Below are 12,553 nucleotides of genomic sequence, written 5' to 3'. Positions count from 1 at the left end.
CATCTGGATTGGGTTCAGGTCCGGTGACTGTGGAGGCCAGGTCATCTGGCGCAGCACCCCATCACTCTCCTTCTTGGTCAAATAGCCCTTACACAGCCTGGAGGTGTGTTTGGGGTCATTGTCCTGTTGAAAAATAAATGATGGTCCAACTAAACCCAAACCAGATGGAATAACATGCCGCTGCAAGATGCTGTGGTAGCCATGCTGGTTCAGTATGCCTTCAATTTTGAATAAATCCCCAACAGTGTTACCAGCAAAGCACCCCCACACCATCACACCTCCTCCTCCATGCTTCACGGTGGGAACCAGGCATGTAGAGTCCATCTGTTCACCTCTTCTGTGCCGCACAAAGACACGGTGGTTGAAACCAAAGATCTCAAACTTGGACTCATCAGACCAAAGCACAGATTTCCACTGGTCTAATGTCCATTCCTTGTGTTCTTTAGTCCAAACAAGTCTCTTCTGCTTGTTGCCTGTCCTCAGCAGTGGTTTCCTAGCAGCTATTTTACCATGAAGGCCTGATTCACACAGTCTCCTCTTAACAGTTGTTCTAGAGATGTGTCTGCTGCTAGAACTCTGTGTGGCATTGACCTGTTCTCTAATCTGAGCTGATGTTAACCTGCGATTTCTGAGGCTGGTGACTCGGATGAACTTATCATCTGCAGCAGAGGTGACTCTTGGTCTTCCTTTCCTGGGGCGGTCGTCATGTGAGCCAGTTTCTTTGTAGCGCTTGATGGTTTTTGCGACTTCACTTGGGGACACTTTCAAAGTTTTCCCAATTGTTCGGACTGACTGACCTTCATTTCTTAAAGTAATGATGGCCACTTGTTTTTCTTTACTTATCTGCTTTTTTCTTGCCTTAATACAAATTCTAACAGTCTATTCAGTAGGACTATCAGCTGTGTACTGTATCCACCTCCTGCATAACACAACTGATGGTTCCAACCCCATTTATAAGGCTTGAAATCCCACTTATTAAACCTGACAGGGCACACCTGTGAAGTGAAAACCATTTCAGGTGACTACCTCTTGAAGCTCATCAACAGAATACCAAGAGTGTGTGGAGCAGTAATCAAAGCAAAAGGTGGCTACTTTGAAGAACCTAGAATATAAGACATATTTTCAGTTGTTTCACACTTTTTTGTTCAGTATATAATTCCACATGATTTAATTCATAGTTTTGATGCCTTCAGTGTGAAGCTACAATATTCATAGTCATGAAAATAAAGAAAACTCTTTGAATGAGAAGGTGTCCAAACTTTTGGTCTGTACTGTATATTTTTATCTTGTGCCTTGTAGAATAAGGAATAGTCTCAAACAAACTCAAACATTTCCAATAAATCCATAATTTATCCAGTTTAAAAGTAAATGTTTTTCCAGACAGCATAGGAACCCTGGTTTTGGGTTAAAATCCTGACTTCCGGTACACAAACGATTCAAATAAAGTGGAGTTTAAATTAAAAATACATAAGAATGCAATCATGTAAAATATATCTACATCCTTAAAAAAGAAACTTGCATTTTTAAAGAAACTGAGGTATAAATTAACTATTCCTCACATTTGCCTTATGTGATCCCGTTTTGAACTTTGAACTCGAAGATTATTGCCATCTACTGAAAGCAGCCAAACAGAAACAAGCTCACTTTTCTGACTTCACCTCCTAGACCAAAACCTTCAAAATGTTTCCTGTTTCCAAATATAAATCACAATATTTCACATATTTTATTTCATTCAAAAACATGAAACATGAGAAAATTCGACTTTGCAGCCAAGACAGAATAGAAGTTCAGAGCTTTTAGTGCTTTCAGTCCTGATGTTCGTGCTCCTGTCCGGGTATTAGCCAGCGGAGGCTGTCTGCCCGCAGGATGGCGTAGACGGTGAAGCCTGTGATAAAGAGGATGGAGAAGACCAGCAGCCAATCGATGCCTCTCACAGGGACGCTGGAGAGGGGCCCGAGGCGGTCCACCTCTGTCACGTTTCTGTTGGGGCCTGCTTCAAACCCTGAAACAGGCAAATCTCCTTAGGAAAATATCCGTGCTCAAATTCAACTATTTAGTTTAGGTGAATGGACCTTCTTGTTGATATCAACCGATGATAAGAACTTAGAGGTATTTCACCACTTCACATGTCTGAGAAGGCTTTAGAAAGACCCAGATGATTTTCAGCCACCTCTAGGAGCCAGATGATGATTTTAGACTATAATCAATAATTTAAACTTTACTTTAACATTTGTTTAGATATTCGCTATTATTTACAGAAAATAAATGCATTAGATATTAAAATAAATGCTTAAATGTAGAATAATCTAAACTAAGTCCTTATTTTGAGAGTAGAGATGCTCTGATACCGATTTCCAGTTTTCTTTAAGGTCTGCAACATTTTTTATTCTACTAAAATACATAAAAAAGTGGATTTGGATCCCAGAGAAAACGAAGCTGTCAGATTAGTCATGATTAGTTCACCTCTTTGAAAGATAATTAATGAAACTTCATGTTTTCAAGCACAAGAGTCCAATGTTATTTACACCAAGTGACCAAACTAATAAGAGATCTGCGGAAAGCTGAAGGCTGCATTTATGTCCAAATTACATACACTGTTGGCTGGCAGAACCGTTTCAATAAAACGTATAAAGTTGCAGGACTGAAGGCTCTGTATTTCGCTGGTACCTGTCTGGTTAGTGATGAAGGAGGTGAGCATCTCCAGCGTCCTGTCAGTGTGGTTGAAGCGAGCCATGGGTTTGGCACCCTGAAACAGCAGGATGTTGGGAACTGCCACCGTCCCAAACCTCGTAGAGAGACTGGTAGTGGAAATACAACAAGGAAAAATGTTAAAGTGATGGATAGTTTTACAAGTTTCTGATTCTGTTTAATTTTTATTAATGCATCAATTTCCGTGAGGTTTTAAGTGTTTGTGAAGAAGAATTAAATGTTTGCAGCTAAAATTAAACTATAATTAAACATTTCTGCACGTTTTTAAGGAGACACAGTGGGTCAAATGGGGCATATTTATACCCTGAAGAGGTTAACATTCACCTGCTGTGCTGCGAGGCATCCAGTGCCAGGAAATGCATGCTGGGAAAAACACGGGGCAGTGCGTTAAAGTGAGGTGCCAGGTTGGCTGAGAACTGACACCAGGCTGTGAAGAACAGAACCACAGAGCACTCTGTGCTGTTGGCATTGAGAAAATCCATCAGGTCCTGAAAGAAGGCAGAAATACTCAATGTCTTCATTAAGTCATTTGCAGTGTTGATTACAGTAAAATGTCCTCCAAGGTTTTATTGGTTGTTACAAAAACAAATAAATTAATGGCTGAGCACAGAGACCCTCTGGATCTCTACAACATTCATTTAAAGATGATCTACTTTTTTATTCTGAATCCTTAGAGGATGAGTTCTCCAAATAAACTGAGATTCAGAGAGACTGATTTTTTTTCAAAGCCAAAGTTGCAACATGATTTACAATGTTGGACCACTTGTTTGCTGAATATTGGACCATTTGCACGTTGCTGGACGCCACCAGGCCTTCTGGCGTTTTCGGCCATTTTGTATCCAGGACAGTCCATGCCTACAGATCCCGTCGGCCCCAGCGGCTGATAAGACAGGGGCGTCGCAGCCCTGAGGCCACCGTCAACTATATAACAGAGGATGAGACGACCCACCATTTGCCTTCAGCTGGAGATCGTGACACGGTTACCAACATCTGAAGCATCATCTGGAGAAGAGTCCCGAGTGGATTTCATTTATTCTCTCTCGTTGGCCAACGAAGAATTCATAACTGAGGTTTCTGGAATAAGAAGGCCAGAAATTTCACTTTGCCGATCGAAGACGTGAGCTTAACACGTAACTAAAAAACCACGGAGTTTCAAGGAGACGAATTGTCACCTTGTTTTCTGTTCTAGTCGACTGCTGACGGTCAGATCATATTTTCCCTTTCGCCAAGGAGGCCAGAGGACGAAGATTGACCGCTTTTCCTGATGTTAACTGTGGACGCACATTAACTTCCAACTTCCACCCCATTCTCTCTCAACCCAGCTCAGAAGGAAGATGGCGACAAGTAAACCCATCCTTTATTTTTTATTTCTTTCTTAGAAAGTCTGGGCAGGGTACAGGAGATTTTAGTGCGATGAGATTCGCTATTTAATCTAATGTGTTCGGAATTGTATATGCATGTCATTGTTTTGAATCTCGCTGGTACTTTCGGAGACCGCCGTGTCTCGCAAGTGTGTCTTTACCGTGCAAACACCTGTGCGCAGGTGCGCTGTGTAACTGGACTGTTATAATAACCTCATGGTGAAATTCACCATTTTCTTTGTCTTCAACTTTACTGCTTACTAGTTTGCCGCCTAAAGTTTTATAACGCTTTGTCTGCTCACCTCGCAGAGTTGGGGGAGGTTTTATGACTGAGTAGAACTGAGTTACAGTTGGAGCTGCGACCCAAACTCCACTCACCACCACACCCCTTTTGTCATATTATCATTTTTGCCATAACTGCTGGTTGGATCCCAAACGCACCCACTGCTATTTTGCTTTATTTTGTTTAGTTAGATATTTTACTCTTTCTGTGTAGAACTTTACATGTTTGAGTAGGTGAAGATTATTAAATCGGAAGAGTGAGTGTATCAGGGCTGTGATTTAATAAATATTCACATAGATAAAGAGAAGTCGTTGTGTTTATTTTGTGCAAGAGTGATTTGTCAGAAAAAATAAGGTTAAAGAATACAACACTTAATCTAGAAAAACAACTGAGTCAAACATAAAAATACTCTGGGAAAACTGCAACCTTTTGAGATGTTTTGCACATCCTTTTCACTGCTAAAGATGACAAAAAATATGTTTTAAAAAGGTTTTATAAGAGAAACATGTGAAACTCTCTTTGAGGTGTATACAGTGCTGTGAAAAAGTATAAGTACCATCCCCCCCCCTTCTTTTCTTTTTGCTATTTTGTAATACCTAAATGCTTCAGATCATCAAACACATCCTGAGTAAACCAAAAATGTAAACGATGATTTCATCCATTAAGGAATAAAAGTTATCCAAAACAAGCTGTATGAAAAAGTTATCACCCCCTAAAACAAACAACTAGATGTGCCACACTTTTCAGTAACAACTGATATCAAGTGTTTGCAGAAGCAAGCAATGAGTCCTTCACATCTCCGTGGAAGATTGTTGTCTCACTTTTCTTTGCAGGATTGTTTCAGATGTTGCTCTGGGTTCTTCTGAGAACTCCTGAATGAGGATGGAAACAACTTCATAGCCACTCCAGGCTGATAGATGTCAATGACTTTGTTTCTCATCTGCTCTTAAATTTCTTTAGATAGTGACGTGATGTGATGCATTTCAAAATCCTTCGGCCTACTTCATGTTGTCAGACTGGATTCAATAAATCTCGAGTAGAACCTAAGTTGAGGTAGTAATCAAACCTGGGTGTGGCTAGTAAAAATGAACCAAAGAACTGCAGCTGATCACAGTTAATTCAAGATTTAACAAGGCGGACAATTATAAATTTACAATGTTCCATGTTTGTCTGGATAGTTTTTTCCATTGATTAAATTAAAATAATATTTAAAAACGACTTTTTGAATTCATTCAGGTTAGCTTGCTCTGATATTAAATTGGTTTCATGGTCTAAAATAGTTAGGTGTGATAAAAAGCAAATTCTTTATCCCAGCAGGGTATTTTTTAAATCTGGTTACATCCACAAACCCTACACTTCAACACACCAAACATCTGACAGATTTGCGCATTCAGGAAACACCAGTCAAGGCAGAAAAAGTACCTGTGAGGCATTCAGGACCTGCACGGTAAGGTTCTCCATTCCTGTGACGTTCCTCTTGTCACAGTTTACTTTGTAAGTCTTTGCAGTCTCTGTGGTGTTCGGCTCCTCAGCTGGAGGGTCCGATGGGACCATCTCAAGAGTAACCTGAAGGTAAAACAATAAATAAAATTAGACTTCTGTGTTACTTTTTCAGCCAATCCTTTAGTCATCCTACAACAGCTTGTATATATGTTTCTGAGCTTCTGTTGATGAACCTGCTGCATTGATTCTGATTCCTGCTCCTCCAGTAGCACTGGGTCTTCAGCGTAAGCAGGCGAGACACACTGATCACTGTTCTCATCACAAGGAGGAGAGAAGCCGGACTGAAAGTCCTTCACGTTCTTGGGAAACAGGGATTCAATGTCAGACGGATCAATCGGGGTTTCAGTCCCCATCACTGCATCTGCGATTTCCGCAGTCTTAAACTGCCTTTTGGGCAGAGAGTCCAGCTCTTCTGACTCAACAAACTTGGGCTTGTTCTCCAAGTCAGACATGGCCTCCTCTGACAGCACAACCTGCAGTGACTCATCATTTTCTGTGGAAAAACAAAAAACAAAAGATAATAAGTTCAGTGCCATCATTTCTAATTTGGTCCAATCAGTTAAGTTCAAGCACAAACACAAATTACAAAGAGAGAAGGGCTTCCCCTGCATAAACCTAGAGCATTAGGAGAAAATGACAATAAATCTGGGTAATACTATCCAAAAAACAGTCATGTATGTAGATTATGTCCAATAATGTAGCATTTTGTGTTTTTATATAAATAAAAAGGTCAACTGATACAAGCTTTTCTAAGGCAGAAAAATCAGGATAGTTGATCATTTACAGAGACTATTTTTATTTCATTTGTTAAATGTTCTTGTTCCTATGTCAATTTTTAGACCTGTGATCAGAATTTGGACAGATTCTTTTGGAATGATAAAACGCCCCACAACATCAGGGAAACATGCAAAATTCATGCTACAGCCGCTGTACTGAAAATGAAACAACGTATTCTATGGCAATCCGGCTTAATATCCCCATAAAACATTTTCATTCCTGTTTTAAACAACAAGCATCAGCAAATGTATTGGCATATGGAGCTAAACAGACAGCACTTATTTGATCACCTAACGTGTATTGTTGCTCACAATGCTGGTCAGTGCATAAGTATTTTGCAGTTGTCGTGTGACATCTATGTACTAGTAGGCCTAAATGCGTCTCTAAGTACAGATGATATTTCTGAGCTACTCTGTTGACCATTACAGACTGTATCATCTAAAGATGCTAAAGGGTATTTTAGGGGTTTCAGCATGGTGTCCTCATAAAAATGATGTTTTAGGAACCTGTACAACAATGATGACACTGTACCACTAACCCAGGGGAAGGAAATCCCACTCTTTAAAAGGACCAGTGTCCCATTTTAGATGTTTCTGGACTTGAAAACACCCATTCAAAGGAATGGGTCATTTGCAGGCTACTGAAGAACCTGGTGAAAGTTGGGAAGATAATAAGACTTATTGACTACGGTGCTCTTTGTCAATTTTTTTAGATCAACCCCATTTTAATATCAGACAAAGCAAACCTGAGTTAATTTAAAAAGTCGTTTTCAAACGTTTATTCAATTATTTAGCGAAAAAAGCGATATAATTGCCCCCCTAGTTAAATCATGAATTAAATGATTACTTTGCTCTAGTCAACTCTGCTGTAGCATTACATTTGACTATTTGTTAATATTTTTCACTATATATTGTCATCTGTTGTTTTTTTATAGTCATTTAGTATTTGACAAGTGTGCATTTTTAATTTTGATATGGGTTTATTTTTAAATATTTACTGAAGACTGGGAATAATTTACAATGTTAAACTTTATTTATAAACAAGATATAACACAGCTAGTTATAACTGTGTTAAACAACTCACAGTTTTAATAAGTGAAAAACCTAAACATTACTATTTACGTCGTTTTACATCTAAGGTTATTCAAATTAGCTAGCTTGAAGGTAATTAAGATTTTAAATGAAACATGACGACACATTACAGGACGACAGGCTGACTTAAACAGAAATACAAGCAACACAAAATCTTTATTTCTAGCAATAACATAAAATCTTTACATAAACGTTACATTTCTTAGCATCTAACCGTCGGTTCATTTGACAGTGTCCTACCTTCTGTTGTCACGGCCGATAGTCTCAACACGACGGAACTATGGAGCATAAATAACAAGACAAACGTTATGGAAGGTTTACGTAACCGCTGCGTCATATTTGACTTTTTAAAACAACCAGGAGGACAGAGAAGACGAGACAGAGAGAGTCAGGCCATGGTGAGACGGTGGGGCAGAGTTTGTGTCCGGCACCTAGGAACTAATATTCCAAACTCTGGGGGAAACACATAAATGTTACACCGGTGTGCAAGAGTAAGGTTTGATTACGGAAAGAGTGAAGTAGGCATTTACTTTAAATCCTGAACGAATTAATAACTGCCTCCATATTATTTTGGAAACACTTTTTGTTCTTTCGTCGCTTCAAAAGTACTCGCTGAGTCGTTTCATTTACTTTGGGATATTTTTCTATTTGGCTTTCAAAATAAAAGCTGCAGAATTCATTCACTTCTTTTTCTTTCAGGCTAAATGTCACTTCCATAAAAGTTCATATTTAAAGAAAGTTTTTAAGTAATGTCTGCAGTCTACACAATTCTCCACTAAGCTGTAAGCTAAAAAACACAAGCTACATATATACACATCTTTGACACTGAAACATGATTATTAAAAATTATATCGCGGCTAATCTTATTTTTCTTTTCTTCATTCAGTTTGTTAAGGTACTTTGATGGTTCTTCTGTGTGCATGAACAGTTGTATTCTGAACCATTGCTTCCTAACACACAACCAGCAGTCTGAATTTTGTAATATTCAAAATAACAGCTAAATAACGGTAGATGAGAATAAAGGCATTTAAATTCAGACAGACACAGCATGATTTTAACTATTTAGGGCTAAAAATATTATACATAAACCCTACAATTTCTGTAATAATACTTCCCAAAACATTCCTTTTGTCTCATCAGTCCACAGAATATGTTCCTAAAACTCTGGAGGATCATCAATATGACTCTTGGCATATGTGAAACGGGCCTTTGTGTTCTTGTTGCTGACCAGTGGTTGGAACTCTCGGAGGAAGCCATTTCTGTCCAGTCTCTTTCCCATTGCTAAAAGATGAATACTGACCTAAACGGAGGCAGATGAGGTCTGGTGTGATTTGAATGTTGTTCCAACTTATTCAGACAACAATATGCTCTTGGATTAAATTTAGGAGGCCAGATTCTCCTGGAAGGATCACCACTGTTCCATGTTTTCTCCATTTGTGTGTAACCGCTTTCACTGTGGTTTGATAGGGTCCTAATTCCTTGGATATATTTTTGTAACCCTTTGTGGTCTGATAGATTCCGACGACTTGTTTGTGATATGTTTATGAATTTCTTTACATGTTGTGATGTATTTTAACATCTTTTAGTCTTCTTCATGTTGTCAGAGAGGTTGTTTTTAGTTGCATTTCTTGATTGTACAGGTCTGCCCATAATCAGGCATGGTTATAGCTAGTAAAATGGAACTCAACCACACATGCCACACTACAATGTGTCTCTCCAGAGAATTTAATAACATTAAACACTTCAACCACAAGAACCTTTTTTGCAGGTCTGCAACAAACCTTTTTTTTATCTCCTGCTGCTGCATTTAACTCTGAAATTTGCTCTGCCCATAAAGTGTCTGCTTTAATGCTAAAAAAAAAAACTATCAAAAAGTATATCTCCTCATTCAAAGCTCAACATTCTACATTTTCTATTATTAGGCCCGAGCAGCTAAGTGCTGCGAAGGCCTATTGTAATGCCATTGTTTATTATTATTTTTCGCCAGGCAAATAAATTGCCTTTTTGGGGGCTTAAACATATTTAAAAACTCACCGAACTTCACAGAAAATTGTCCCCTTAGGGAAATTTAAGGTTTTTAATTGAATTGAAAATGGGCGTGGCCAAACGGATCTACAGCGCCCCCTAAAGTGAGATAGGCCAACTGGTAAGTCCTAGAGAGTGGAAATTTGGTACATAGCTAGATCTCCCCAAATCATGAAAAAAAGACTCTTGGCGGTATGCCCTAAAACCAACAGGAAGTCGGCCATTTTGGGTCAAAGGCTCATTTTTGGACGTTTTTCACTTTTCATACATCTCGAACTTTAACGAACTTCATATTTGGTCAGTATGTAGGTAAGGCATGGAGGATTAAAAGTTATCCAAATTGTGAATTTTTGAGCATGTTGAAGGGGCGGGAGCAGGGCTCAAAGTTAACCTTCTCGCCGCAAATTTCGAACAGCAATAACTTTCACATAAATTGGCTGAAATACACCAAACCAGGTATTATTGATCCCTCTCAGGTCACCAACAATCCTATCTGGTCAAACGATGACATCATCAAAGCCACGCCCCCTGAGAACAGGAAGTCACTTTTTTCACTTGGAAAGGTGCCTCTCTGACCCTCTTGACCCAATCAACTTGAAAGTGTGTCAGAAGACAGATAACTAGTGGGTCTAACTTCATTTGAAGCACAGTGACTTTTCATAAAAGGGCGTGGCCGTGTTGGCGCGGCAAAGTTGGACGTCAGGCCATGGCCACACGTTTGGCTTTAATTTCCACATACATCATGTGATCTGCACCAAATTCAATGTGATTGATACTAGTCCAGTCCCCAACAGAGATCTGATTAAATATTTAGTGGGCGTGGCGCCCCCTAGAAAATTTTTAAAAATCAACCCCAAGCCATGCTTTGACCGAGGATTGTGAAATTTGGTACACATATGTATCTTCTCAGGACCTACAAAAAAGCCTCTTGGAGCATTGGTCCAAATCCCACAGGAAGTCAGCCATTTTGGATTGAAGTTGCCATTTTGACCCCAGATTTGCCCTTTCTAGACCGCAAATCTGACCGAAGTCCTCCTACAGCTTTTGACTTAGAAACTTGAAAATCACTCAGTATGGTCTTAAGGCATTGGGGGTTAAAAGTTATTAAAAGCTTTTTGATACTTGAAAGCGTGTGGGCGTGGCTTCTTGCCATCAAACACTAAATTGACAGGTTCTACAAGGAAAGTCACAGACACAAGAAACCTTCTGGGATTGATCTGCCTCTAGGCCTGAACAATATTCACTGATCAGATGCTGACATCATCGAAGCCACGCCCCCTGAGAACAGGAAGTGTCATGTTTCACTTAGTGTGGTCCATGTTTGATCCCCTCCACCTAATCAACATGAAACTGTCCCAAGTGACAGATAACATGATGGTCGAAGTTTGTGTCTAGTACTGACTGGTTTGGCTGGAGGGTGTGGCTATGACGGCGTGGCGAAGTCTGATGTCACGCCACGGCCATATTTTTGGCTCTAAATTACACATGCATGGTGCGATTCACTCCAAAATAAATATGGCTGATCTTTGTCAGCCCCCAAATACCTCTATTGGATTACATTGGAATTTGGATCAACAGCGCCCCCTAGGATATTACAAGTGCTCTATCTCCTTCATACATAATCAGATCCACTTGAAATTTAGTGTACATCATCATGGATCAATGCTGGACATGTTGACACAATCAACTGACGACATTATTTTAGCCCCGCCCACTAACTAACAAGTGAGTGCAGCTTCCATCGGGAAGGTTGTATTTCGGCCAAATTTTGAACATTTCTTGCCAGAGCAGAACTTTACATGGTGGCTTGGTGGCTCGCAGCGCTACCAAGTGGGAACGTGTGGAATCGAGCGGCGGGTTCCTCGGTGGCGTGGAGGAGGCGGTGCCAGGCTCCCGCGGTCGCTACACAGGTCGAGCGTCGCTTGGCTGCGAGGGCCTTCAATGCTGCTTGCAGCTTTAATTTCAATTTGAGTTTTAAGAGTTTGACCTCAGGTTTTACTGGAATTTAATGAAATTACATAAACATCCATCCATCACAGGGCATTACATCACTAGTATACTTTAAAGGATTATTACTATGGAAAGTTAGTCTGTCAGTCATTCAGTCATTTTCTATACCGCTTCTTCCATAGTGGGTCGAGGGGAAGCTGGTGCCTATCACCAGCAGTCTATAGGCGGGAGGCAGGGTACACCCTGGACTGGTCGCCACTCCATCGCAGGGCAACACACAAACAACCATCCACACACTCATTAACACACCTAAGGGCAATTTAGAGAGACCAATTAACCTAACAGGCATGTCTTTGGACTGTTGGAGGAAGCCGGAGTACCCGGAGAGAACCCAGGCATGCACGGGGAGAAAATGCAAACTCTATGCAGAAAGACCCCCGGCTGGGAGTCAAACCCAGGACCTTCTTGCTGCAAGGCAACAGTGCTACCAGCTGTGGTGCAGCCCACTATGGAAAGTAATATCTATAAATGTCAATGCATTGGTATACACTGTTAGAAGAAAAACAGTAAAACAAACTATCTTTTTATATATCAAAATATTTTCAGCCAGCTAAGGATATTTCTTTTCCTTTGCACACATTTAAAAAAATATATTTATGCCTCATGCATGTGACTGATATGTGAGACATGAAATCCTACTGTAAGAATTGTAGTAACATACAGAAAAATAAAGCATTTTGAGACTCCGAACAAATAGTTTGGGTTGCATGTGTTCACTTTATGTCTGTAACAGATTTAATTGGAGATATCACTCTGGACATGCAAAAATAAAATAAAAGCACTAAGAAAATTAC

At 39.9% G+C, this 12,553-nt stretch overlaps 1 protein-coding gene across 1 annotated transcript; it reads right to left on the bottom strand.

Moving 5' to 3' along the window:
• Positions 1 to 1,700: 1,700 nt before the first annotated feature.
• On the bottom strand, positions 1,701 to 8,175 carry txndc15 (thioredoxin domain containing 15). Its single transcript, XM_047379310.1, has 6 exons — positions 7,965 to 8,175; positions 6,030 to 6,349; positions 5,776 to 5,919; positions 3,034 to 3,197; positions 2,668 to 2,798; positions 1,701 to 2,002 (listed from the first exon to the last, which is right to left on the bottom strand). The coding sequence occupies exons 1-6, from the start codon at positions 8,059 to 8,061 to the stop codon at positions 1,806 to 1,808; spliced, it is 1,053 nt and encodes a 350-aa protein (XP_047235266.1). The 5' UTR covers positions 8,062 to 8,175; the 3' UTR covers positions 1,701 to 1,805.
• Positions 8,176 to 12,553: the final 4,378 nt, after the last annotated feature.

The sequence above is a fragment of the Girardinichthys multiradiatus genome, chromosome 11 (genome assembly GCF_021462225.1).
Source record: "Girardinichthys multiradiatus isolate DD_20200921_A chromosome 11, DD_fGirMul_XY1, whole genome shotgun sequence".
NCBI lineage: Eukaryota > Metazoa > Chordata > Actinopteri > Cyprinodontiformes > Goodeidae > Girardinichthys > Girardinichthys multiradiatus.
Note: the sequence above shows the minus strand (reverse complement) of the source record. Positions and strands in the feature narration are given on the sequence as shown.

Coding starts and splice junctions, on each gene's coding strand:
- txndc15 (XM_047379310.1), bottom strand. CDS start 8,061: ATGACGCAGCGGTTACGTAAACCTTCCATAACGTTTGTCTTGTTATTT. Junction 5,920..6,029: donor AATCAGAATCAATGCAGCAG/GTTCATCAACAG, acceptor TTTTACCTTCAG/GTTACTCTTGAGATGGTCCC. Junction 2,799..3,033: donor GATGCCTCGCAGCACAGCAG/GTGAATGTTAAC, acceptor TTCCACTACCAG/TCTCTCTACGAGGTTTGGGA.